Source organism: Oreochromis niloticus, linkage group LG23 (assembly GCF_001858045.2).
Source record: "Oreochromis niloticus isolate F11D_XX linkage group LG23, O_niloticus_UMD_NMBU, whole genome shotgun sequence".
In the NCBI taxonomy this organism is placed as follows: domain Eukaryota; kingdom Metazoa; phylum Chordata; class Actinopteri; order Cichliformes; family Cichlidae; genus Oreochromis; species Oreochromis niloticus.
In genome coordinates, this window is record NC_031986.2 from 1,411,425 (window position 1) to 1,438,092 (window position 26,668).

A 26,668-nucleotide genomic window follows, 5' to 3' on the forward strand; every position below is an offset into this window, starting at 1 on the left:
TGGTGAGTCTTACATTCCCATTAATACACCTGTTAGTAGTTTCATTAGCATGAATGTGATCAGCTTTTCCATTGATTTGCATTCACCTTTTCTTCTAATGGGATAAAACCACACAAAATCACCCACAGCACCATAGAGCCATCAGATCCCCTCACTGATATCCATAAATTACACTTCCATGGACTCTTTCTGCTATACCTAAAATCCAGAGTTCCCTAAAATGGATTTAAGTGTATCCTCTATGTTAGTCTTTCTGTTGATTGGTTTTCTTTAAAATTAAATGTGAGGCCTGAGACACTAAAACAAAGAGGGACACATATCAAATGCAGTACTTGTGCTACATTATGTGGGTAAGTGTGCGAGAGATGATATGTGGCGTGACGGGTCAACTGAACACTGCTGAACCCACAGACCGCGCTGCCCGGTACAGTAGACGATAGTACGACCACCACGGGCCTTCTTTATAATCACCGCTCAAAACTGTTAGAAGTTTAGCATTGGCAGGTGGCAGCATCTCTCATCTCTACTTTTACAGAGCACAAATACTCTGTAGTTTCTTTCATCTTGATAAATGTGGGTCGTTCATATGAAGTCATAAATAGTAAGGAGCCTTGTCTTGTACTTAATCTCCTCCCTTCAGCAGCACCGCTCTAAATCCTGCAGTGATTGTGCGCACTTGGTCCTCATGATTACAGTCAGCATTTCACATGTTAACTGATTCTATATGAAATGTTTCATGAACATTTAGCTGCTATATGTTCATGAACTCTATGCTGAAAAGCTGTGCTGAGAAATGTATGCAAGTCTGAAAATAACCTAGCCTAATTAAATCTGAAATCAAGGTCAAGAAGAAAATGAATTAGGAATGAATGCAAACTTATTGTTTGTCATCGGATTCATTTATTTATTTAAGGCAAACGGAAAAAATGAAGTCAGGTATTATTTTTCAGGCATAATTCTTTTGAAAACAAAATTTAAAAAAACACCTTTGCCCTGCTGAAGACAAGCAATGAAGACACACAGAAAACGAAACATTCACATTTCAGGGCCAGAGGCAGTGATGACTCTGTAAGCAACAAACACAGAAGAAAAAAACAGCTGAGACGACCTTGTTCTTGAGGATGTAAGGCTGGGAGAGGGGAAAGTCGATGGGAGTGCAGTTAAATCCTTTCTGAGCAGACTGCAGAGCTGCACCAGTCTCCTCCAGCCTGCTCCAGGGTTCCCCCATTAAAGCCTGCTCTGCAAGCAGATGGAGTGCATGAAAACTGGAGTCATTTCAGGAGTGAGGACAACTCACAGCCTCTTTACTGGATCACTCTGAGCAGAGGAGTATTGTCTCTGACATTTCAAAAAGGCATCTTAGACCAAGTGTATGACAAGAGCAGTGCAACTTCAACTTCACTATGTCTCCACATCCACATGACCACAAAATGTGATACTGTGTTAGGAAATGTCAGAATGACAGACCTGCGTCTGAAGCTTTTCCAGTGACTCCCCTGAGGAGCTACAGTTCATAATATGAGGATATATACTTGGGTATAACAGTACTGATGCTAATATTAACCATTCACTATGAAATTAAATTATCAGATTAAAAAGTTACCTTACGAATGTAAGACGATTACTTGTGTTTGTATTGCATATCAGTGACTAAGGCCCAGTGTCCCTGCTAGTCTGGGTATTTTACAGGTGACAGTGAAGAACCTAAACATGGTACAACTCAAACTGATGATGTTTTCTTTATTAGATTTTTGTTCGATAACAGAATAGAAGTAAGATAATAAGACGTAGTTTACATCACTACCACCCTCCAAGCTGAGCTGTGCCCTTTGGAACAAAGATTATAACCATCAGCTTCAACTTTTTAGTATTCATCCAAGTAAGATTTATAGATGTAATACAGATTTACATTTGCAGATTTACAGTGTCCATCCATTTACTAATAGTTTACTAATTTAAACTATCAAGTTATTGGTTAACAACCAATCAATTAACAATGGTTACTAGTTTCCTGAATTACATGCTGAGGTCTGAGCCATTTCAGTCATATGCTGGCAGGCCAAAGAGCTCTGGCTCAAACTCCTCCACACTCCTTAGTCGCAGCGTAGCCTCCTGGATAAGGCTGGGGTCCAGGTTGTCATCGGGAATCATGACCACCTGCATTCCTGCTGCCAGTGCTGCCTTTACACCATTGGGAGCATCTTCAAACACCAAGCACTGGGTAAAGACAGGAGAAAAGAAAAACAGTGATTTTATCCTATAAAGTCAACTGGATTTCACCTCATCAGATGGCACGAGCCGATACCACAAACACGAGAGAACATTATATAATTATATAAAAGGATAATTCATTTTGCCTTTGTGACTTGACACTGCTTACCCCTGTCAGGTAGAATATCCATTTATTTTTAAGAATAATGACCCTGGTGACCCATAATGCAGACTAAAATGACAAACTTAAAACCTACTGGCAGCTGCCAGTGCTCCCCCTCAGCCTCCCAGTAGATTCAAATTAAATTCAGTTTTATTTAGATAGTGCCAAATCACAACAGACACAAGGTGTTTTAGATTTTAAGTTAAAGACTCTACAATAATTTATTTCTTCTATTTCATGTTACTAAGGATTACCCAGAAGTTCTTCATCTTTTCCTATTTTATGAAAAGCTCATGGTTAGACAACAGTACCAGGGTCCATGACCTGGAGTGAATCTGCCTGCTGTACTACTGTCTGTCTGTCAAAATGACCACCTTCCAACTGTGAGGAAAACGACACAATCAGGTGGGAGCCAAGTTTGGACAGTAGAGGCAGGGGTAAACAAAGATCGTGATGGTGTGGGTCAAAAACTGTTTTCATTGCACTGTGGGCAGCTGCATGATGACATGGTGATGCTCTGCAGTGGTTCTGCTGAGTTAATGCACTGAATCTACTATGACCAAACTGCTCTGACAGTCTCATCAGTTTCACAGTAAAGTTGATGTTTGTGCATGTCCATGGTGCAACTGCAGAGCATATATGCAAATGGTCCTGACAGCCGCACAGGAGTCAAGACAATCCTGTGTAAGTCAGTATATTTGTTTTAACGAATTGGACACCATCAACACACAGCCCATAGGAGCAAATGCATCTATGATCACACCTCATAGAGCTAGAGGTTGAAACTTCTAGCTCTACTGTGGACATATTTTATTTTTAAGCAATAGAAAAAAGACAAAATACAAACAAATAAATATAACTAGATCTTCTGAATTTACCACAGGAAATATATACTTTAGGAAACTGCCTTCTTTTTACATTTTCTTTTCAAACAGGCTGGAACTGAACATAGTAATAATAATAGCTATTAATAATATTAATAATAACAAACAAAATAAGATGTTACGTAAAAATATTTTTAAAAACACGCAGACTAACTGCCTTTAAAAAATGGTTTATGCAAGGACACTGTGGCAGCCGCGTCCTTCACTGGGAGGTCGTTCTGTTTTCACTGTTCAATAACCACACTGAGCTCACAGGAGAGAAGCAAGAAGTGGTAAGGGTTAGGAGGAATATTTAATCCCAACTATTCAAAGAGATTTCGCCGGACACAGAATTACATCTATGCAGATGTAGACACAACAAACTACCTCAAATAACCTGCATTTAAATATATAGATCACCTGCCATGCCAAAATATACGGTGATACTGGAGGTGAACTATTTAAACGCAGCTGAAGTTAAGCCCATGACACTTGACCGGTGAAGTGAACACTAAACACAGAAAATCAATCAACACAGTTAATTGATCTTGTTCAAGATTTATCTAAAACTTTGTCATAATTAGAAAAAGAAGTGTTTTGTGTGAGGGTGCACTGATCTTCACCGTTAACAAAATTGTAATCTGTTAGTCCTTGAGTCATCCAAATGAATATTTTTATAATCAAATTCCCTCAAGACATTCCGTGTAACTCTTCACAAAAAGGGAATTCTGATCGCAGGGACACTGACCGCTGACCAACAACATCTGAGAAATTCATCCTTTAGTCAAAATAAATGTCAGCAACAACAGGCGAAGTTTTCAATTTGACCCAGAGAGACACTGTTTGCTCATCTGCCTCCACACATATGGACTTGAGTGACAGGGTTTATTATGATGCTGGCCCACTCTTTGCAGCTATTACAGTGTAAAGTCTTCAAGTAAGGCTTTTCCACAAGGTTTAGGATGTGTCACTGTGTTTATGGGAATTTTTGAGTCATGTTGGAACAGGAAGGGGCCATCCCCAAACTGTTCCCACAAAGTTCGGAACAATAAATAGTTCAAAATGTCTTGGTATGCTGAAGACTTCCAGGAGAATAACATCACTCTTTTGGACCATCCTGCACGTTCCCCTGATCTAAATCCAACTGAGAGCCTTTGGGGATAGATGGCAAGAGTGGTTTACAAAAATGGACGACAGTTCCAGACAGTAGATGTCCTTCGTGCGGCCGTCTTCACCACTTGGAGAAATGTTCCCGCTCACCTCATGGAAAGGCTTGCATCCAGCATGCACAACTAATTTTTGAAGTGATCAACAATAACAGTGGAGCTCCTCATTACTGAGTTCATGTTTGGAACTTTGATTTCTGTTTTGATGTTTTCTGTTTTATCCTGAGTGAAATCAATTGCATTCTGTTTTATGGATATTTTACAGCATCCAAACATTTTTGGAATCGGGGTTATAATTATTCACACAATGCTTCTTCATTTTGGCTTAGTCTTTGATGAATAAACAAATATAGCGAAATACAACATTGGTTGTTTTTCAGGTTGTATTCACTTAATTCTAACACATGGTATCACAAATTTCCATTTCAATTCCATTTTTTCTTTTTTTAATTATGGCTCCAAAAAGCACTTCAGTATGAATAAAGGAAGTTGCAGTATAATGAATCTTAAGCTCTACAGGAGTCACCAAATGCTAAGCTTTGCTGAAGCCTTGTTCACTTCAACTCTAATACTCAGGCAGAACAAAGCGGCATCCTCAAGCCTCTTTAAAACATAATTGACTTCTGTGATGTCACTAAGCCTGAAACTGAAGGATCTTGAACAATGATGGTGGAAACACTCAGAGTCCAGAGCGCTCTTGCTAATTCCCTTGATTGAGAGCAATTAAAAAGGGTAATTATCCAATGAGCTTGTGAAATGACCTTTTAATCTGCTTCCTGATTGTGCTGAACTGGATGAAAACAGACACAGATGCATAGTAGACTGATAGCCTGGGTGGATTACAAAAGTCAAAAGCTAAACAAATGAACTAAAAATTTCTAGAGCTACACAAAACAAATCTGTGGATCAACAGAAACACACAAAGAAAAAAGAACCACTGAAAGTATTATAGGTATGTTATATACACTACTGGTCAAAGGTTTTAGAACACCCCAATGTTTCCAGTTATTTATTGAAGTTCAAGTCGATTAAGTCCAAATGGTACAAAGGTGAGTGGTGAACTCCCAGAGGTTAAAAAAAAGGTAAGGTTACCCAAAACTGAAAAACAATGTACATTATACATAATGATACACAAAAGCCATCTTCAGGGAATTCAAAAATCAAAGGTTCCAACTGGCTCCGCCCAGCCTCCTCCTGACTTAAGATCCCCATGAGCAGAGTTATGAGCAGACATAGCACCCACTGGTCCTGCTCTTCAAAAGGTACTATGTAAGATTTACAACCTGTCCCGGGGCCTGCTCCCAAACATGCAAGAACCAGCAGAACCAACAGAATCTGGATTCACTGTGTACTCGAGTACACTCGGGTGGAGTTGATGCCAAAGAGCTCGATTTAGGTTTCATGTGACCACAGCACTTTCTCCCATCTGTTCAGTGGCAGACTTCAAATCAAATCAAATCACTTTTATTGTCACGTCACATGTGCAGGTACACTGGTACAGTACATGCGAGTGAAATTCTTGTGTGCGAGCTTCACAAGCAACAGAGTTGTGCAAAAATACAATAACGTAAAACAAGCAAAAATATAAGAATGGCTAAATCTGAAAGTAATAAATATATGTACAATATATAAAGGTACCTACATTACTGAATGTGTATACTAAATATGTTTTTCTACGTGTGTGTGCATGAGTGTGTATATAGTGTGTATATACATGTTTTACAAATGAAATAAAGTAAACAATAAAATAAGATATATAAAATATACAGAGGTTGGACATGTGCAAAACAGTGGCATTAATGTACAGTGTGGAGTGCATAATGTTGAAGTTCCAGTAGTGAGGGTGAGGTGTCTATGACGTGTTCAGCAGTCTGATGGCCTGGTGGAAAAAGCTGTCTCTCAGTCTGCTGGTACGGGACCGGATGCTGCAGAACCTCCTTCCTGATGGAAGTAGTCTGAACAGTTTGTGGCTGGGGTGACTGGAGTCCTTGATGATCCTCCCCGCTTTCCTCAGGCACCGCTTCCTGTAGATGTCTTGGAGGGAGGGAAGCTCACCTCCAATTATCCGTTCAGCACACCGCACTACTCTCTGGAGAGCTTTGCGGTTGTAAGCGGTGCTGTTGCCATACCACTTCAGACTTCAGGCCTGTACATGTAGACCTGGTAAGTACTGTGAGGTTTCAATGCATTACACCGCAGTGTGTTACCAGGCGTGTTCTTGGTGACTGAGGTCCCAACTGCCTTTAGATCATTAAAAAGCTCCTTCTGTGTAGTTTTGGGCTGATCCCCATCTTCCTCACTCCATGAGGCAAGATCGTGCATGGAGCTCCAGACCAAGGACGACTGATGGTCATTTTATATTTCTTCCATTTCCATTACTAACCGTTCTCACCCAATCCAACCTTGTGTAGCTTTTGGCACTGAAGTCCTTCTACAGCTCCTGTCTTTGTGATTTATGACTTCCACATAATCACATTATGTGATGTGGCTGCTTCTGATGGTTTTGTTGAAAACAGTTGTAGAAGCAGTTCAGCTTCTCCACCAGCACATCATCGGTGGTGGTTGTCCTCTATTTTATTTTTATAATGCAACTTATGATGCCAGATATATCCTGGCTGCACTGCAGAGTACCACGTCACTTCGACCTACAGTAAAAGCAGTGTGTTTGTTCCTAAGCAGGGTCCTGACCTCTTTTGTCATCCAGGGTTTCTGGTTGGCATACACCCAGGTGTTTTTGTCAGTGTTATGGTGTCTGTCCAGTGCTAGATGTAGGAAAGTACAGATGTAGTCTACTCCTCCAGCCTTGCAGCTTTGAAGAGAGACCATCAAACCAAATTTATGGCTACACACACCAACACCAATCCCTATTCCAATGAGGACTCACGTGATCTTCCTCTTAATGTTTAGGTATGAACACAAAGCTGACAGCACAAAGCAAAGATGAAAACCAGCACAAAAAGAAAGCGATCGTGATTCTACTGTAGAAACATGAACAGGCTGCAGCCTGACTGCTCATCAGTTTGTTACCTGTTGAAGTTCAGCAGCGGCTGGCTTCACAGCAAATGACGGCTCACTTTATCACAGTGCTGGGGTCAGCATTTACTCAGCTTTAACGTCACTCTGGGTTCTTGGCTAGCTCAGCGTTAGCATGCTGTCTGTGCAGGTGCTTGTGAAGAGCTGAAGTTGTGTTAACAGTGTGATGCAGTTGTTTCTGTCCTGGAGCAGTCTCCACTTTACCATCGCGCTCTCATCCTTTTGTGCAAAAATAATAAAACTAATGTCCACGCTGCAGACTGCGTCACTATTTTCCTCCTCTAACACATGAACTGAAATCAGCTGATTGTAGTGACAAACTAATGATTCCAAGCAACTGGACTACTGGGAAGCGGTTTTCTACAAGAACCAGTGTTTGTTAACAGTCCAAATGGCCGAGGGGAGGAAAATGTTTTTGAGTCTGGACGTGTGGGACCCGATTGGTCTGAGGTGCCTCCGGAGGGCAGGTGATGGGCAGAATGCAAGGGGTCACCTGTGATGGCCCTGGTTTTCCTGAGACAGAAGTTCTGGCTAGCTATGGAGCTAACAGGCGTACGGGTATCGCTGGGTGAAGCCACGACTCTGACATGATCAGAGATGGTCAGGAGTCCCCAGTGAGTCGCCTGTCTTCCAGCTGTAGCTTGCAGCCTACCAGCTGGAAATCAATTTATTATGTTGATTTAAGCATATATGATGTATTTCCATGATAACATGCTACATTAGTATTTTCAGGTAGATCACTTTTCAAACTACATACTGTAGAGATAAAACGTTAGGATTACCTTCTAATTTTCAAAGCTTCTGGGATCTAGACCACTCAGTATTACCATAGTGTAATGATGTATGTGTTATTCTTTTCATATTACAGCTAAACATTTTTAGAAACATAATGAGAAATACAACATGCCTCATGGAAAGACTTTTTTAACCCTAATCTAATTCTGTCGTAATTGTCCCTGTTTATAAGGATCATGTGTTTCACTGAGAGGTGTTGTGTTTTCCTCAAGAGGCGTGCGATAGGAAGACATATACAACATGACAGTGGTGTTAAAAACACGTGAAACAAGCTGACACACGTGTGTGTCAAATAGATATATGAATGCGTTCCAGCAACATACAGGACCTATACGAGTGTGTGTTTGTATCCTGCCTGCAGTGGCGAGTGAATAAGTGACAGTGACAGATTGCCCATTGAATCTTTCAAATGATCATGAAGCCTAGAGCAATATGAGCCAAGGATGTTTACCATTTCATCATTTCTGTTAAGGAGAGCAGAAATAAAGCCAGTGCTGATGATGGACAGATACGTGCAATGGCACACAAGACCAAGTGCAAATGCATGTTTTAGCATTGTGTCTCAAATGTCACTGATTGGTCCAAAGTCTGTTCAGAGGATCTTCAAGTTCGAATGATTGTTTGGGTAAACAACAACGTCGATGTCAGAAACAACCTCCATGGAAAATAACCATAATGTACATTTATGCAGTCTGACCACATTATTAAAATACAGGAAGCTGCGTGATAATCCTAATACAGTGCAGTGGCTATGGACATGACCCAAAAGACACACAGCAAGAGATCACAAGTAAACAAAGTGCCTTGAGGTGACTGTTGTTGCGATTTGGTGCTGTATAAATAAAATTAAACAACTTGAATGGTTTCCCCTCACAAACAAAACCTAATGGTTCATTCATAGATCACTTCCAAACAACAGGAATGTCCATACCTCATGATGGACAAATTCCTCTTAAGCTGACATGTACAGGTCCACTAGTTCCCGTCACAGAAAGTTTAAAAAGCTTAAATGAATAATTACTAAATAATAATGGTATTTATTGTTTAGCTATTAGAGTTATAAAATCCCTTTAAGTTGTATTTGACAGATGCTCAATTACACAAAAATCTAGTCCGCACATGAGAGCAACTCAATGCATTTCAACATGTAGACACGATGGAGACAACCTGCTGAAGCTCAAAATGTCATAACGGGGAATGAAAGGTGAGGAGGTTGAAAGGTTGGAGCCAGGTGGGCTGGTCTGAGATTTTCTGGGGTTTTCCTGTTCAAAAGCTCCTGTGGTCGGCAGAAAATGGTCTGAAAAAGAGAAAGTATTCAAAATGCCCTGTTGATGTCAGCGATCAGAGGACAATGGCCAGACGTCTTTGAGCTAAAGTCAACAGCAGCTCATGAGTCTCGATTTCTGCTGCCACGTTCAGATGGCAGGTCAGACGTTAACAACATGAACCAAAAAAATCAACAAAAGATTCCTCACTCAACAAAGCCTGTTGCCACTGATTTTCAGTCCAGTTCATGAGTGATTTGGAAGCCTTTTCTCCATGTCTTCCTTAAGGAGAAGCTTCTTCACAGCCATCCTCCCAACTAAAGCCCCAAATGCATCCCTTTGTGTCAGGGCTTTGCTGGACACGTTTCCCTATGTCTTAAAGATATGATCTCAGACACTATTTTTCTGCTCGAGATATTTTGTAGGCCTGCACCTTTTCTTTTCCTCTCTAATTTCCACAAATTTGTAAGGACACACTATGCTGAGATGTGCCATGTTTTCAGCCAATAGCTCTTCAGGGATCTCCATGTCGGTGTAAAAATATTATTTCATATCTGTCAAACTGTAGCTTTCACTTTTTCACAGATACAGCTAGAGTTTTGTGTGGAGTTTTTTTTAACTCTGCCATTTCTTCATTTCTCCTGTTTGTTTTAGGGTAGACTGCACACCATATTGACATATTCAGAACTGTTGGCATGTCTCTTTGGGAATCTCCTTTTGGTGCAAAAATTATATTTTATATTTGTTATAATGTGGCATAGGGCAGGGTACAGCTGGGCGATATAAGATTTTTTCATATCACGATATGTTTTTTTCATCTCAGGCGATAACGATATATATCACGATATAAGCCAAATAACTATATTTGTAAGATTTAAATGTGCCGTTGCTCACAAGTAAAATGTGAAATAATCAGCAGCTTGTTTTGATTTAAATATTTATTTCCCATAATAAGTTCAACAGGGCAGATGTACTTAAGGAACATGAGACTTTTTCAGATAAATAAAGGCAAATATTGCAAACTACACAAAAGGCAGCCACTAAAGTGTTTAAGTTTCAAAATAGAACAAACAAACAGACTAAATTGTCAATTCCACTTAGAAACAAAATATTAATTCTGAAAATAAATCTTAGTTTGTTTTACAGAAGAACAGACAAAATTGACTAACTTTTGTCAATATCAAATAAACTGAGAACTAAAAGGAAATTCTCAATCTCTCCTTGTTGTATAGCTTAGCTTTTCAAACAGTTTTAACAGTTACTTTAGTCTGACAAAAGCCGAATGACGAATTAGCGCTTTCAGTCAGAGATTGAGCATGCACCGCTTTATTGTATTTCCAGACTCGCTTTCGGCACAATTTACAGTGCGCGCTACTCTGTTTTTTGTCAGACTTGAAATAGCCGAAATACCTTCACACTACGGAACTTCTGTGGCCCTTCCGTTCGACAAGCTCTCCGGCATTGGAACCATCATCGGTTTTTTCTTCGGTAACCTTCGCTCACGCTCTCGGTTGATTTTTCTCTAGTCGGCAAACTCATTTCCTCCATTACCCGGGCTGCACGGCTGCAAAAACAAATACACATGTGCGCCTTGGCGCTTGTGCTGCACGTAACAAGTCACGTGACGTGTGGCTGTGGCTGTGATTGGTTCGGCTCTGCGCTACTTAATTTGGATTGGCTGTTCTTTTTTTTTTTTTTTTTTTTTTAAGAGGACAAGAGAGATGAGGCCTATTGCAATAGTTTAATTTTTCTATCGAGAAAAAGTTATTTCGCAATACATATCGTTATCGTTCTATCGCCCAGCTCTAGGGCAGGGCAATATGGCCAAAAATATTTATCATGATATAACTGACGATATAATTAACATGAGACAAAATACTTTACAACTCCACAACTTTATTAGTGCAAAAAATCCCATCAATGTATTTTCACTTAAACAAGCAGCTGTTTTTTATGTGCATTAAAGTTATATAAAAATGTAACAGTGCAAATTCCTCGCTGACAGTTTAACCAAAAGGCATTTCCAGTGGAAACTGGCCGACATATCCTCAGCATAACCATGTATAATATCCACAAAACTTAAAAAGAGGTTATACACACACAATACGGTAATATTATGTTGAAGCACAGTACGTATCACTCCGCGAGGCTCCTGACTACGGTAGCCGTGATGCTCCGACAATCCAACGAGCGGTGCGGCTTCGTAGCTTAGCAAAGTCGGACTAAAACATTTGACAGATTTTTGAGCGCTGTGTAGCACATAAAATCATTTCAGTAATAACGGTAATAATGATGGCCCGCTTGCATGCTCTACCAAAAAATGTGCTTTGGTGTGTATCTGACGGACAAAAGCCAAACCAGTTCCACACCACTGAAGTTGCGCCATTTTTACAAACCAGTTCTGGTTCATCTGTTTCATTCAACAATCCGCTTTCACCCTTCTCATTCTCCGTCGCCACGATGCTTTTTCCACCATGTGCGTATGAAAACAAAGGCACTGCTATGAGGGGCCGTACAAGCCAAAATTCATTCTTTCACTCTCACACACATACATTCTTCTTTCACATACATATACTTTCACTCTCATATAGTTTTATTTTAATTTTTATATTTAGATGTTTTTATTCTCATGTTTACACATATTTAACACACACTGCAATATTGTGCTCTCTTATACATGTATTTTAATGTACATATTTACAAATTCTCACTAACATACATACATTTTCATTTATGCATTCCTACATTTTGCTCTCATTTACATGCATTCAATATGCATTTAATCTCACAAATAATATATGTATGTAAGAAGAGAATGCATACATGTCTGAAGAAAATATATGTATGCAAGAGAATCATGTATGTGAATGAAAGAGTATAGTGGAAACGGAAGGAGTTTAATGGAAACGGAAGGCTGGGTGTCTGTACCGCTGTGATTGGCTGAGAAGCACGCGCGGGTCACTTTCAAGTGTCTGACAGCATGGAGGGGGGAGAAGAAACTCGAGTTCTTCAGCAAGCTATCGGGGTGTTAAGAAATATTTTATCATCTCCTGAAACGGTCACATCGTTGTCCTCGTCACTTGATCGAGATGGGACGGGCTCAACTTTTTTTTTTTACGTGCGCTCAGAATAGTGGCACAAAAATAACGCCATAGTGACCCAGAAAGAGTAATATTACAAACTCCGCCACTCTGTGCTCCTCTGCCACTGCCTCGTTTGAGTTTTGGACGAAATGGATTCTGGGATATTGCATTTCGTCATTTCAAGCCGATTGGAGACCAGAACAGCCAATCAGATATTTTTGCATCCAAGTCTGTGATTGGCTGGTTTTGTGGGACAAAAATAACGCCATAGGTCACAAAATAAACTTTTAAGATATTTTCATGCGAGAATGGTGCTGTGTAAACTTCAAATATCTGCTTGATTCATCAAGACATCACATATTTCCATAAGTGCGCTAACATTTTCGGAGATGCCTGTTACCTATGGCGTTATTTTTGCCCCACTATTCTGAGCGCACGTAAAAAAAATTTGAGCGCACGTAAAAAAAGTTTGCAGGTGCAAGTGTTGCATTTTGAGGAGAAATTTATTTTGAGCGAAGAAAAGCTGAATTTGAGTGAACAAAATTCATTGCCGCGTGCAAAAAATGTATTTCAGTGTTTGCTATTATCCATACACACACACACACACACACACACAATAGCAGCCCCTCTCGCTCAGTTTTTGTATTTGCGCTCACGCTCTCAACAGTTCTGCCCGTGCGTGCTCAACTCTTTGTGTACGATGTTATATTGTGCCACAAAACCACAATATAACAGATGGTGATTTTTCATTCTTATGTTTGTTAGTTTTTGTAACGGTATAAACAATGAAAGGTGGTGGATTAGCCAATTGGTCATGATCAACTCTGGGCTGGACCAATTACAATACATCCGTATTGAGAGGAAAAACAACGCGATTAGTCCCGTACTTCAGCTAGAATGAAAAAAAGACAAAGCTGGAGTTATTCTGTCTTCACGTTGCACAGCTGCCTCTTCTCCCCTCATTCTCTCCCCCTCCCTCCCTCTCCTGTTGCTACTTCAATCATGAAACCGATCAATGATCAGCTGATCGTCTCTCTTGTTTGTTTATCTCCCACTTTGCGCCAGAAAGAGGAAACCAGCGGATGTGGCGCTAAACAACAGCAGCACGTTCAAGCTTGATAAGCTGTTAGAATTTATTTAAAATTAATTTCTAGTATCAGCTGATGTTTGCTGGAGCCAGAGCTGTAAAAGCTGCTGCTCATGGTATCGGTTTGGAAACATGAAGGTGATACAAATCATGCATATATACCAACAAGACAGTGTACATCACTGTCACAACAGCGTTTGTTTTAGTTCAAAGGCTTTATGGTTTTTCCTATAATACCTGGTGGTGTAGTCGGTGATTTTTTGTCAGTTGAGCTTTATATATTATGTTTAACCCGAGTGATCACCCGGTCAGCTGGTGGGTCACTATGGCGTTATTTTTGTGCCACTATTCTGAGCGCACGTAAAAACAAAAGTTGAGCCCGTCCCATCTCGATCAAGTGACGAGGACAACGATGTGACCGTTTCAGGAGATGATAAAATATTTCTTAACACCCCGATAGCTTGCTGAAGAACTCGAGTTTCTTCTCCCCCCTCCATGCTGTCAGACACTTGAAAGTGACCCGCGCGTGCTTCTCAGCCAATCACAGCGGTACAGACACCCAGCCTTCCGTTTCCATTAAACTCCTTCCGTTTCCACTATACTCTTTCATTCACATACATGATTCTCTTGCATACATATATTTTCTTCAGACATGTATGCATTCTCTTCTTACATACATATATTATTTGTGAGATTAAATGCATACTGAATGCATGTAAATGAGAGCAAAATGTAGGAATGCATAAATGAAAATGTATGTATGTTAGTGAGAATTTGTAAATATGTACATTAAAATACATGTATAAGAGAGCACAATATTGCAGTGTGTGTGTTAAATATGTGTAAACATGAGAATAAAAATATCTAAATATAAAAATTAAAAAAAAACTATATGAGAGTGAAAGTATATGTATGTGAAAGAAGAATGTATGTGTGTGAGAGTGAAAGAATGAATTTTGGCTTGTACGGCCCCTCATACACTGCGCATGTGCGTTTTACACATATTCTATCGCGATATTTCATTTCTCATCGTTGCCCAACATTATACCGCTATTACTGCGAACGGTATGATATGGCCCAGCCCTAATGTGGCATACTTCATTTACATTTTGCATTTTTCAACTAAGGTAATGCATGCACCGACGTAAACCAGCTACCTAAACTGTTTATTTATGAATTTCTTCACAAATAAAATTTTACCAATTTGAAAAAACATATTCACAGCTGTCCAATTGAAATATGATTAAGTTTTAATTGCACTCCTATCTTTATAGCCCAGAAACAGCATTAGTGAAGGTCACCGATGACGTTCTCATGGCCTTTAACAGTGAAGTCATCTCTATGTCATCCTCAGTGCAACAGCAGTCAATACTGTTGGCCACAATATTTTACTACAGAGATTCGAACATGCCATGGGAATAACAGGAATCGTGCTGCAGTGCTTTGAAGTGTACATATTTAATAGACTCCAGTTTGTATATCTAAATGGGAATTCTTCTCACGCAAAAGTTAGTTATGGAGTTCCACTGGGTTCTGTGTTACGAGCAATACTCGTGCTTGCTTTAGGCAATATGATTAGAAAACATAGCATGCAAATTTCATTGCTATGTAGCTTCATTTATCCACAAAGCCAGATGTTACAAATCAATTTAAACTGTAAATTAAGAAAATAAAGCATCAGAGAAAAAATCCACTAGACCCATGGCAACAAGGGGAGAACAACTAGGAAGAATTTCTATTAAAATGCAGATAGTTATGATCATGGATTTGCATTCTTCTGTGAAGAGATCATGGCTGATAAGGTAAAATCCAAATTAAAAACAAGGTCAGACAATATTTCAAAGAAAAATATTAAAATATTATTTCATTGTTTTTCTGTTTGCCATTCAAAACTATTTGTTTTTATGTTTCACACAGTAGTCATCATATATTTGTGCTGTAACAGTTTGCAGCTGTGTGTAATGTAGCAACACTGCCAACTCAAAAGACTCACCTGTGTCTGAATGCTGTTCACTAACAAGTGGTTCTAAAGTGGTATAAAAACCTTTGGATCCAAGTGTACGTTCCTGCATGTGTCACCTGTTAATGCCTTTGCTTTCCCTGACCACTGTAACTGCAGTGAGCTCAGTGACTACAGACGCTGTCTCCATGAGGTACAGATATCTCACGTAAAAAACTTTCATAGGTTGACTTTTATATTCAGAATCAATGTTTTAGAGAAATCTTTTCTTTAAATTGTTTAAATGAACTGCTGATGTTTTCTCTTCTTTTGTTTTTATAGGCTGCTAGTTTATAGTTTATTGTAGAGAGAGAATATGTCATGGCCTTTTTGTATTTTGACTTAACAGAAAAGTATGGATGTGTAGAACCATACTACAGTTTTTATTGCAGTCCTGAAAGAGTAGGATTATGGGCATGACTGGGCATAAAAGTACCAGTTTAACAGGTTCTTTGTGAAACTGGTGTGCAAAAAAAGACACATTAATTAAGACTATTTTAAAAGGAGATGACTTACTAGTGTGCTGAATTTAAAGAGATTGCAAATGGGAAAGAAAAGTCTTTGGACAGTCCACAGATTAACTCAAGAAACCATCACTAAGCAAAAATGGGTGCCTGAAAATGTCAAAGCCACCCTTCCTCTTTGCGCCTGCTTTTTCAAGATCTAAGAAGACTCCTAAACAATTGAAGTCTGTGGTAACAAGTAGGAAAACACAAAGGTGGAGCAGAGGCAGGCTGGTGTATCCAGGTGTAGTTAAGCAAGTCATGTATTCTAATAGATAAGAGAAATGCAAAGGGCTGCAGCGTGGGCTCGGCCATCACAGCTGACCCATAATATTTGTATTTTATTCCAAAAACCTACAATTTGATTATTAAACATAAGCACTGAAGCTTACTATGGACAGTGAAGGCATCACTATAACATCACACCTTCTCTATCAAAACACACTCATCTATTTTATAAGTGAACTTGATCATGGGGCCAAGTCAAATTCAAACAAGAGAAAAATAAATTACGTGATGAATGAACAGCTGGAAATCCACAGAGTTTGGAAACAGTACATCTTTCACACTTCACTGTGGATCACAGTGCTGATTCTTTATGTGAATCCCTGTAAAGCCCTGATGGTTTCTGGGGAATGAAAGCCAATAAAAGTATGGAGGTGAGACCAGACTCCAATCATAGTTGCTGTGTTGTTGCAGCATCATTATCTACACATCCAAAGCTCCTCTGGCCAAAAGGGAATTCAGCAAAGAACCGTACCTTACCCTCTCTCTTATTTCTCAGACCAAGCCTTCCGAAAATCACTCCTCCACTGTACTGTTTGGTATCACAGTGGTATCACATTAGCCAGTAAAATGTATGTTGTTTGAAAATTATTACAATGTACTTTAATGCAATTGTACTAGTTATGTTTTATTACTTTTTAATTTCAGTTTGGGATTTATGAATGGATATCTAACACAACACACGGCGTTGATGAAAAGAAATGGCCCGTCCAGATCAGCATTGGTTCGTAGAAGTAACAATTCACCCCAATTCCAAACAATTTGGTATCCAATGGGAAATGTAAATGAAACCACAATGCAATGATTTGCAAATCTCATAGTCCCATATTTTATTTGCAATAGAAAAAAAATAATATTTAATATTTAGACATTTTAATGCTTTATGATAAATATTAGCTCATTTTGAATTTGATGGCAACAATATGTCTCAAAAACCTTGGGAAGGGAGGAAATGTTATAAAAGGGAGTGGTACATGAAAGAAACAGCTGGGTTAAGGTTAGGGTTATAATATCACAAATTTCAACTAACATAATCGTCCTGCAGTAACCAGGTTACAGAGTAAATCGATTTGTTGATCAATTATTAAGTCATGTACTAACAGAGACTTGGAGGAGAGAGACCTAATATTTAATAATCCACATTTCACTGTTTTACTCTTTGGTTCAGATGTGGATACTGTATTGTTCTTTCTTTGTGATTTTTTATGTTTAAGTTGTTTATTGCTGGTTTTTGGTTTGTTTTTTGTCTTTTTGGGAGCTGACACAGTCTCAATGGAGATGGGTTTTTGGGGGGGTAGCAGGAGGAGAGAAGCTGCAGAGAGGCGTGTAAGACTGCAACTCTGCTTCCTGGTCCCAACTCTGGATAGTCATATTTTGGGGGGTTTAATAAATTTGTCCATATTTCTAGAAATGAGAGCTGCTCCATCCAAAGTGGGATGGATGCCGTCTCTCCTAACAAGACCAGGTTTCCTCCAGAAGGTTTGCCAATTATCTATGAAGCCCACATCGTTTCTGGGACACCACTCAGACAGCCAGCAATTTAAGGAGAACATGCGGCTAAACATGTCACTCCTGGTCTGATTGGGGAGGGGACCAGAGAAAACTACAGAGTCCCACATTGTTTTTGCAAAGTTACACACCGATTCAATATTGATTTTAGTGACCTCCGATTGGCGTAACCGGGTGTCATTACTGCCGACGTGAATTATGATCTTACTGTATTTACGTTTACCCTTAGCCAGCAGTTTTAAATTTCCTTCAATGTCGCCTGCTCTGGCCCCTGGAAGACAATTGACTATGGTTGCCGGTGTCTCTAGCTTCACATCTCTGAGAACAGAATCACCAATTACCAGAGTTTGATCTCCGGCGGGTGTGTCGCCGAGTGTGGTCTTCATTTAGCCCAGAATGGCTAAATGAAGCAATCCCATCCAACTACCAGCCAATAGCCTGCCTCAGCACAACATGAAAGCTCGTGTCAGCCTGACTTCAAGAACCTTAAGGGCGAACTCATCCTAGGTTTGTAGTAGATACACCCAGAGTATCAATTTGAGGTTCCTATGTCACCTCGTTCTTGAGTTATCACATTCACAAACTTAGGTGTCCACGCCACTCGCCCATTAGCCCAACGTTGCCACCACAGTACTCCATCAGCTTGACCAACTAGGGAAATACAGTGCTGGGAAAAAGTATCTGACTGATTTTGTTTTTGTTTTCACACATTTTCCAAGAGCATCAATCAAAATTGTAATACTCTGTTTTGTTTTGTTTTGAATTTTAAAGATAATCTGAGTAAATACAAAATGCTGTTTAACTGATTAAAGGGAAAATCTATCTAAACCTGCATGTGCAAAAGTATTCTCCCTGTTTATTTCATTTATTTATTTTTGATGTTCTGTGATGTTTACCTGATGCTAAACAGACAGGTACTCATATAAGCACCATTCTACTCAATTTAAGAACTCTACACACGTTCTACTCATTCACCCAATCGCACATACATTCATACAGTGCTTTTATCTAACATTCTTACATATACTGACACTCTGATAGATCATATCATGAATAAATAAAAGATAATATTGTTTTTACATGTCACATTCCACACTGGGAGATGAATTAAAGTACAGGATGAAAGACAGCTGTAGTGAGAAACACACAGACTGCATTACAAGTGAATTCTCGGAGCATAGTTGTATTACCTGTCACCCACTGACAGGTAATACAACTATGGAACACATGGGATGTCGTACTGAGCAAGAATGTCCCATTTGGCTAATACAGTATTTGCTGCCTTCATTCCTCTGAAACATACTTCATCCTTGAATGTCTGCCTAATATTTTAAAACACAGGTGTCCAACTCCAGCCCTGGAGAGCTACCGTCCTGCAGCTTTTAGATGCATCCCTACTCCAACACAGGCCTGGTAACAAGCCATTCATTTATTCAGCTGTGTCGGAACAAGGATGCATCTAAAAGCAGCAGGACCGTAGCTCTCCAGGACTGGAGTTGGACACCTGTGTTTTAAATGCTAGAGGAGGAGAAGATGGAAATGAGAAAAACTATGAAGACTCCTTTTCAAACTGAGAAGGTCTTCAGGATCTGTCTGAGTAAGAACACCTATTATCTAGTCGGTGTTTCTCTTAAAGAGTCCTCTTGTACACGGTTTTTGATAATTGCTTTTATATGGTTTCAGAAAAGATCTTTGTAATTAAAATTAAAAGTGAACACAAAAGCTGATAAAGTGGCCTCAGAATGGAGGAAGTGAAGTTTGAAATTTAACAAGTCAGTAATTTTTTTAGTCGCTTATTCTTCACTGATTGTTCTTTTAAAGATTTTTACACCAGGGATGAGACAATACTACTAAGGACTGACACTAAAAGACAAAACGTGCATGTATGATGTACAGATGGCTGACCAAGGAAAAACCTACATGTTTGAGCCCTACAGTGAGCAGATCTGATGGCTCTGTTATGCTGGTGTACTTAGCAACAACCGGTCTCCTTAAAGAAAGAATATCGTCAAATCAACAAAAGTTTTATTTCTGAGCAATAACCTGTAAATAAATATTTCTACCTGGGGACCTGAACACTGATCAAAAGATCTAAGGTTACCTCAGGAAAATCTGTCCATCCTCAGTTTAACTGAAGGGTGAAGAAGAGCGTCATAATCAAGCTTGGATAAGTAGTGGGTAAAGTCCATGACACTTCAGTTCAGTGTAATTACATTTTTTTATATACCACCAAATCTTCTGCTACAGGGTAACAAAGACCTTCTTTATCCTTGTGAGATGGTGCAGATCAGTTAATTATTCTCTTCGCCTGATGATGTTTCGCTTCAATCTCACCAATGCAAAAATCTACCTGACCAGTACAACCAGAATCTACAACCCCCAAAAAGGAGGTTGGATGACACACACACTCTTTGAAGAATTTTGTGTTGAGTTGAATCAACAGTAAAATCTACAATGCTTTGGGACTGCACGTGCTAACTGCAGAAACAATGAGCACTTAGCAATTTAAAAATGACCGCAGCTACTGAAGCACATTTTCACACCACCCTTCTACAGAGAATGATGTGCTGGTATAACGGGTGAACGCTAAGCTTTGCCAAAGTAGTAATGAACCAACTTCATGTCCAGATAAAAAAGTTTATGTCTTAATTGAACCTGATCCGAATATCTGGATTATAAAGCCTCCCCTGAACGATTAATAATGGGGGACGAGCGCTCCGTTTTTCTATCAGTGTGAGCATAAACTAGCTCACGTTCATGTTTCATTAATCAGCTTCAGGCTGCCGAGCACACCTTTGGTAAAATCTCCTGTTTCATCAGCCGTGTTACTTCAGAGCTGTGAAAAATGTTTCTGTTTCCATAGAAAACAGAGCGCTGCTTTCTCTTTTACTTTGGCGACCTCAGACAGGACCATCGACACCACATTACTCAGCTGTGAGGCGCCTGAACTGCAGTGTTCACCGTGAGGGGACATGAGCCTTTCTCTGCTCTGCCTCCGGCGTTGGGAATATCCCATTAAATTCCATTGTAGGACATATTTACTTCCCTGCAGTGGACATTTTTTAAAAATCATTCTGAACAGGACTACAGGTTTTTTTACCCCCATGTTGAAACAGTGAGAACAGTTACCCAACATGTTACTGACTAAACATTATATGCCTGATTCGCAAAACTGAAAGTCCATATGAGGAACTAGACTGTTGTCCTTTATCTAGCATGTGTCTCAGGGGATTAGAAACACATACAACAGCTGATAAACTAAATGTTTATATTACCAAGTCCATATCTGTCCATGTGTTTGATAGAGATCTTGCTTTTTGTCCGATTTTCCCATTTTATAGCGCCCTAAAAGGAACGTGTTTTTTCCATCAGAGCTGAGAGGAGGGCAGAAAGAGATGATAATTGGATGTGTGCTATTACCATACCGCTGCTTCTTGTGTTTACCTCCTACTCTCTCCCTGTCTCATGTCTCTGCCGCTAACCCCTCCTCCTCTCCTCTGTCACGGAGTGGGAGCCAGGGAGTGACGCATCATCATTCGTTATTCCACTGAACACTCTGTCGATTCCCCCTCTGAGCCGCAGTTTCATATCTCATCAAGAAAAATGCCAGCCCTAACAGTGGCTGGCTCCAGATTAAAAAAAAATCAGGTGCACCGTGCCACAGGCAGGCCTATTTGCAGCAAAAACGCTTTAAAGGGAGAAGAGTTAGCAATGCTTCTATTGGATGCCTCAAATTTCCCTTTAAAATTAGACCATAAATTCCAAAATGCTGTAGGAGTAAAATCCCATTATTGCTACCTTTCTGAAAGGTTTCTGTTTTGTCTACACTGTAGTTTTCATATTATCCACAGCCTAATTATCAATGTAAGGTGTATTGTTAAAATGGCTGTGACTTTTTAATTAAAGCTAAGAGTTATACCTTTATGGATGATCCATCTGCAGAACGTGAACATCTGATGCTAATGTGTGATGTGGAAAACTAGTTTACAACCTCTGTTTATCAGTCTTGATAAATGAGTGTCTTACTTCAGCACGTGAATAGCTAACTAGACTGGCAAACTACACATTTCCTTAATAAATATTATATAATTTATGGAATAAGTACATTTCATTAATTTACTGTATCATTTCTTTTAAGCATCTTCTGCAGCAACGTATGGAAACTGTTTACGCCTTACTGCGGTAATGGCTAAGGCTCCTATTTTAATAAAGCAAAGACAAAAGCAGTGCAACCAGATATCACTGTTCAGTAACAACTGGGTCATGAAGAGAAATGCTGATTAAATAAAACCAGGAAATGATATGATTCACAGAGTGAAACAACACAAACACTGTTAACACTTGTGCCAGAAACAGCTGTGGGTTTGAAATTCTGTCTGACAACATAAGATAAAAACTTTTGATGAAGGCAATAAAGCTGCCACATTAATCTAAAGTAATTCTGTTTTATTTTTAATATAAATCATATCAGAAATGGTGACGTCAAGTAATAAACTGTAACACAAAAGTGACTGCATCAAAATACATTTGAAAATCCAACCAGGCAACAGCAGCCAATGTGCATCCTCCAGCAGTCACGTCTGGATCTCACATGTAATCGCTGACAGAGGCTACATGTGTCAAAATGAGAGTCGTGTGCCTTTGAGATGATTCAGGGGTTTAATCCCCTCCATCCTGGAGGCGTCTACACTGTGACCATAGTGCTCTGGTACAATTACTCAAAGGAGTGTGGCACGCTCATTTTAGATGTTGCCTATTCCATCTCAAAGTTTCAGCTGGCTATTTTTAGAACTGGTTGAATAACAATGTCACTGACTCACTGTGAGAAGTTTGTTATTTACTCTCCATTTTACTCCTACCTGCTGCCAACGTTGCTGCAAACATAACACAAACTAAATGTTCATAGCAAAGCTCTTGTTGACAGTAGAATGACGTTTATTATCGATTTGCATACACTGTTCATCCCTTATAGACAAATCAACAATACGAGCATGATAAAAACACTGCATGTAATTTCAACTTGACCCCATTTAATCTCAAACTGATAGCAGACTGACACTCATTGCTGGGTTATTGCAATTTGGCAACTGACTGCAAACAGTTGCAGACCTGGTTCATTCTTCAAAGCAGGGAGCAACAACATCACAAGTTCATTGCACACAGTTGCAAAATCTTTATATATAAACTACAGGACATTTATGCATACAGTTCAGGTTTTCACAGTTTATCACAGCAAACTGCATTAGTAGAATATGTAGCAGAAGTGAGTGGTTACAAGTGGCTACAGGTTACAGTAGCCAACCAACAAATGCATAGAGTGCACCCATATTTCACTTCACTAGTATTAAAATGTTTGTTTTGTTGTTGGCTTTCGTTTCATTAGCACTTTTCATGTTTCCAAGCCAACACAGTGTCATTTATTGGTCATTTATATAAAACCAGGAAAATCAGTGCCTTTAGTTTAACTAATTCAAATGGAGAATTATTTGCATTAGTGTTGAATGTGATGAGTAATGCGTGTGGGCATCTGTTAATAACAAATATTTCACATAAAAGATCCTTTCCACATTAAAATGCAGTAGCCTCTTCATTTTCACAGGCTTTATGTTCCAAGGATATGTTGCCAGTTCAACGTTTGTTCCTGGCTGTCCTGAACAAAAGTGAATACAGTAAATGTGCTAAGTGAAGCCAGTGCTTAGAAAAGGGCAGCATCCTTGGTCTGATTCCTGTCGAAACAAAAATCTGAATAAAATCCATTCACAAGCAAAGGACAACTCAGTTTAGACTCGGCTTTAACCTGTAGCAGCAGAATTACCACGGAGTATCCTCGGGTACAGCATGAGAGCCATTTTAAAAGAAACAAGTGAAGAACAGCATCGTGCAGATGCTGACAAAGGGCAGATGTATAATTTCAACATAACAAATGAAAACTTGTGACAAAAACCTAGATGCTATTACACAGCCTCCCCAACCAGGAAGCGGCTGTGCTAACTTTGGAAATTCAACCCAGCAAAGAAGACAAGACTCCTGTTATCACAGATGGAAACAGAGAAAAAACTGGAGTAAGCTAAAAGTTGGAAGAGCATTTCCTCAGTGGGGAAAGCTCCAGGGTTCAAAGATGACATTCAGCTCACATTACTTCCACCAGTGTTCCATCCAGTATTTTGTCTGCAGTTACAGAGTCCAGTATTCTTGGGTGAGTCTTTGCAATATGGTTTTTATTCCATATGGACTCCATGTCTAAGGCCTGGCATGTTCCTGCATCTCTGAAAGTGTTGGAGTGATTGTTTTTGGTTGTGGTCACCTCTCTGATCAAGGTTCTGGCTCAGTTATGCAGCGTAGACGGCCAACTCTGGTGGTTCCTGGTACTTCAACACCTCTTCTACTTTACACAGGTGACTGTGTCTCCAGGACCAGCCAAAGCATTAGGAACAGTCTCTGTGTCCAAAACCAATGCTAATCAGAGAGGAGACACAGAACCATTTGATTGGTCGAGTTAGCTAATATAAACAGCAAAAGCCTTCATGTAACCTCAAGGTTATCTGGTCTAAGGAGCTTGGAAAGAAAAGCGTCTGGACTTCTTTAAGTTGCTTGAAGACGTTTCACCTCTCATCCGAGAAGCTTCTTCAGAACTGAAGACTGAAGCTACTTAAAGAAGTCCAGATGCTTTTCTTTCCAAGCTCCTTAGACTACGATGACCTGGCTGACTGAGAAGCTTCACAGACATCAAGGTTATCTGCTACTCCAGCAGTGTCTGTAAATCAATGCACGCTTTAGCTGAGCACATATTCTCAGTGATCATTATCATGTGCCTTTCTGAGAAAGATAAAAATGCTCCTTAGGTTTACTCTCCAAGATAAATACAGTTTAACTGTAACAATGATTAGTTTAAACAGCATTTCCTTTCACTCCTTCATCTCAGCATTTCTGCTACCACACATTTTCTAACAGGCAGAGTACTGTAGTATTTTTATGAATATGTACATAATAATTTACCTACATAAAATGAAGGGTTCATAGCTAAAGCATGAACATCCCCTGAACACATATTGAATCCGTGTACCAAATAATAATCAGCAGTAGATTCGTTTTTTAACGTGTGGTCTAGAGTGAGAGTGTTATCATAAAGTAGGTCAGCACTCACTGTTATTTGGTTCTTTTAGGGAGATATTTGGCAGCTATTTTTGACTGACTCAACGCTGCAAATGGCTTCCAGAGTGTCTGGAAATATATCTTAAACAGCCCATGAACCCTGAAAGCTTACCACTTTTGATCAAAGTGCTGCAGAAGATGTGTGTGCCTGTCAGTGCAGAGAGCGGCTGACATTAGGTCCTGTCTGCATTACTGCAAATGGAACACATTAGCTGCAAATAAAAAGCTCCTGACTGACATACTGGCAGTTAAATACAACTAGATTTAGGACTCACACTGTGTGACTTACTGTTGACTGCAATTCTACTGCAGTACTGAAGATGCATCTTTCATCTCTGCGATCATATTTTCTACATATGACTTTCATCCAGTGTGTGGAATCAGCTCAGAGTTAGTAGGACTGTGCCGAGCACACACATCCTGTGCTAAAGTCCCATCAGAAGCACATTTTAAGTGTAACTGACTTTTTAACATTTTTCCAACTCAATTTAATTTAACTGTATTTACACAGCACCAAATCACAAAAACAGTGGCCTCACAGGGCTTTCAGTATGCAGGGGTATCCAGTAAAATTCAACAGATGTCAGCAGCATTAATCCAGATCATAATCTTTTCTTACGGTATTTTAGTACGAAATATCGCAGTTCTCGTCAGCACAAACCCTGAACAAGAGTTCTGTCGTTTCTCCAACCACTACTCTATCTGCAAACATTTGCCCCTGCTTTATACTTCATCCATCAAGACGATATGGCACATGAACCAGTGTGTGACAACCCGAGACACTGAGGGTCCACTGGGACTGAGACTGCATCAACCCCAGCCTACTGACACACCCAACAAGCTCAACATTTAATATATATATTTAATATATATATATATATATTGAAATGAAAACGCGACCCTGTTTTTACCTGGCTTCTGTCAGTCTGCCCCAGGGCAGCTGTGGCTACAACTGTAGCTGCCTCCACCAGTGTGTGAATGTGAGAGTGAATGAATAGTGGAACTGTAAAGCGCTCTGAAGGTCTCGAAAAGCGCTATATAAATGCAATCCATTATTATTAGTAGTAGTAGTATTATTATCAGGGCTCTAGAGCGCGACCAATTTGGTCGCAAATGCGAACAAATTTTTCAATGGTGCAACTAAAAAAAATCTTTGGTCGCACTGTTCAAGTAACAAAAAAACAAAAAGAAATCTCTGCAACTCTCCGTGTGGTCAATCAGAGATAGTCAGGGGCAGGGCCTCTCTGATTGGCCGTGGTCCAGTTGAAAGTGCAGGTAGATAAAGAGGTGAGTAGCTTGAATAAAGCGATATCGATTCATTAAATCCTGAATCGACTTTTAAATATAAATGTATTTTGCCAGAAACACCAGAATCTCAGGTTAAAGCTCACAAAACTATTTCAACAACCACCAAACAGTAAATGAGAGCAGGAAAACAGATTCCACACAAAGATGTAAACACAGAGCGGACCCGACACATCAGAATCACCTTTGTCTTTCTCGGCTTTCTCACCCGACGGCCCGTAGACGGACACGCCGTCGGAGCTGAAAGCT

The 26,668-nt window shown here is 39.7% G+C and overlaps 1 protein-coding gene across 1 annotated transcript in view; it reads right to left on the reverse strand.

The window, feature by feature from the left end:
- Window positions 1-880: 880 nt before the first annotated feature.
- pudp (pseudouridine 5'-phosphatase) overlaps window positions 881-26,668 on the reverse strand; it is a 36,292-nt gene continuing 10,504 nt past the window's right edge. Inside the window, 1 exon segment of the mRNA XM_003454716.5 lies at window positions 881-2,217. Coding sequence (XP_003454764.1) covers window positions 2,041-2,217 — 177 coding nt within the window. The 3' untranslated portion in view covers window positions 881-2,040.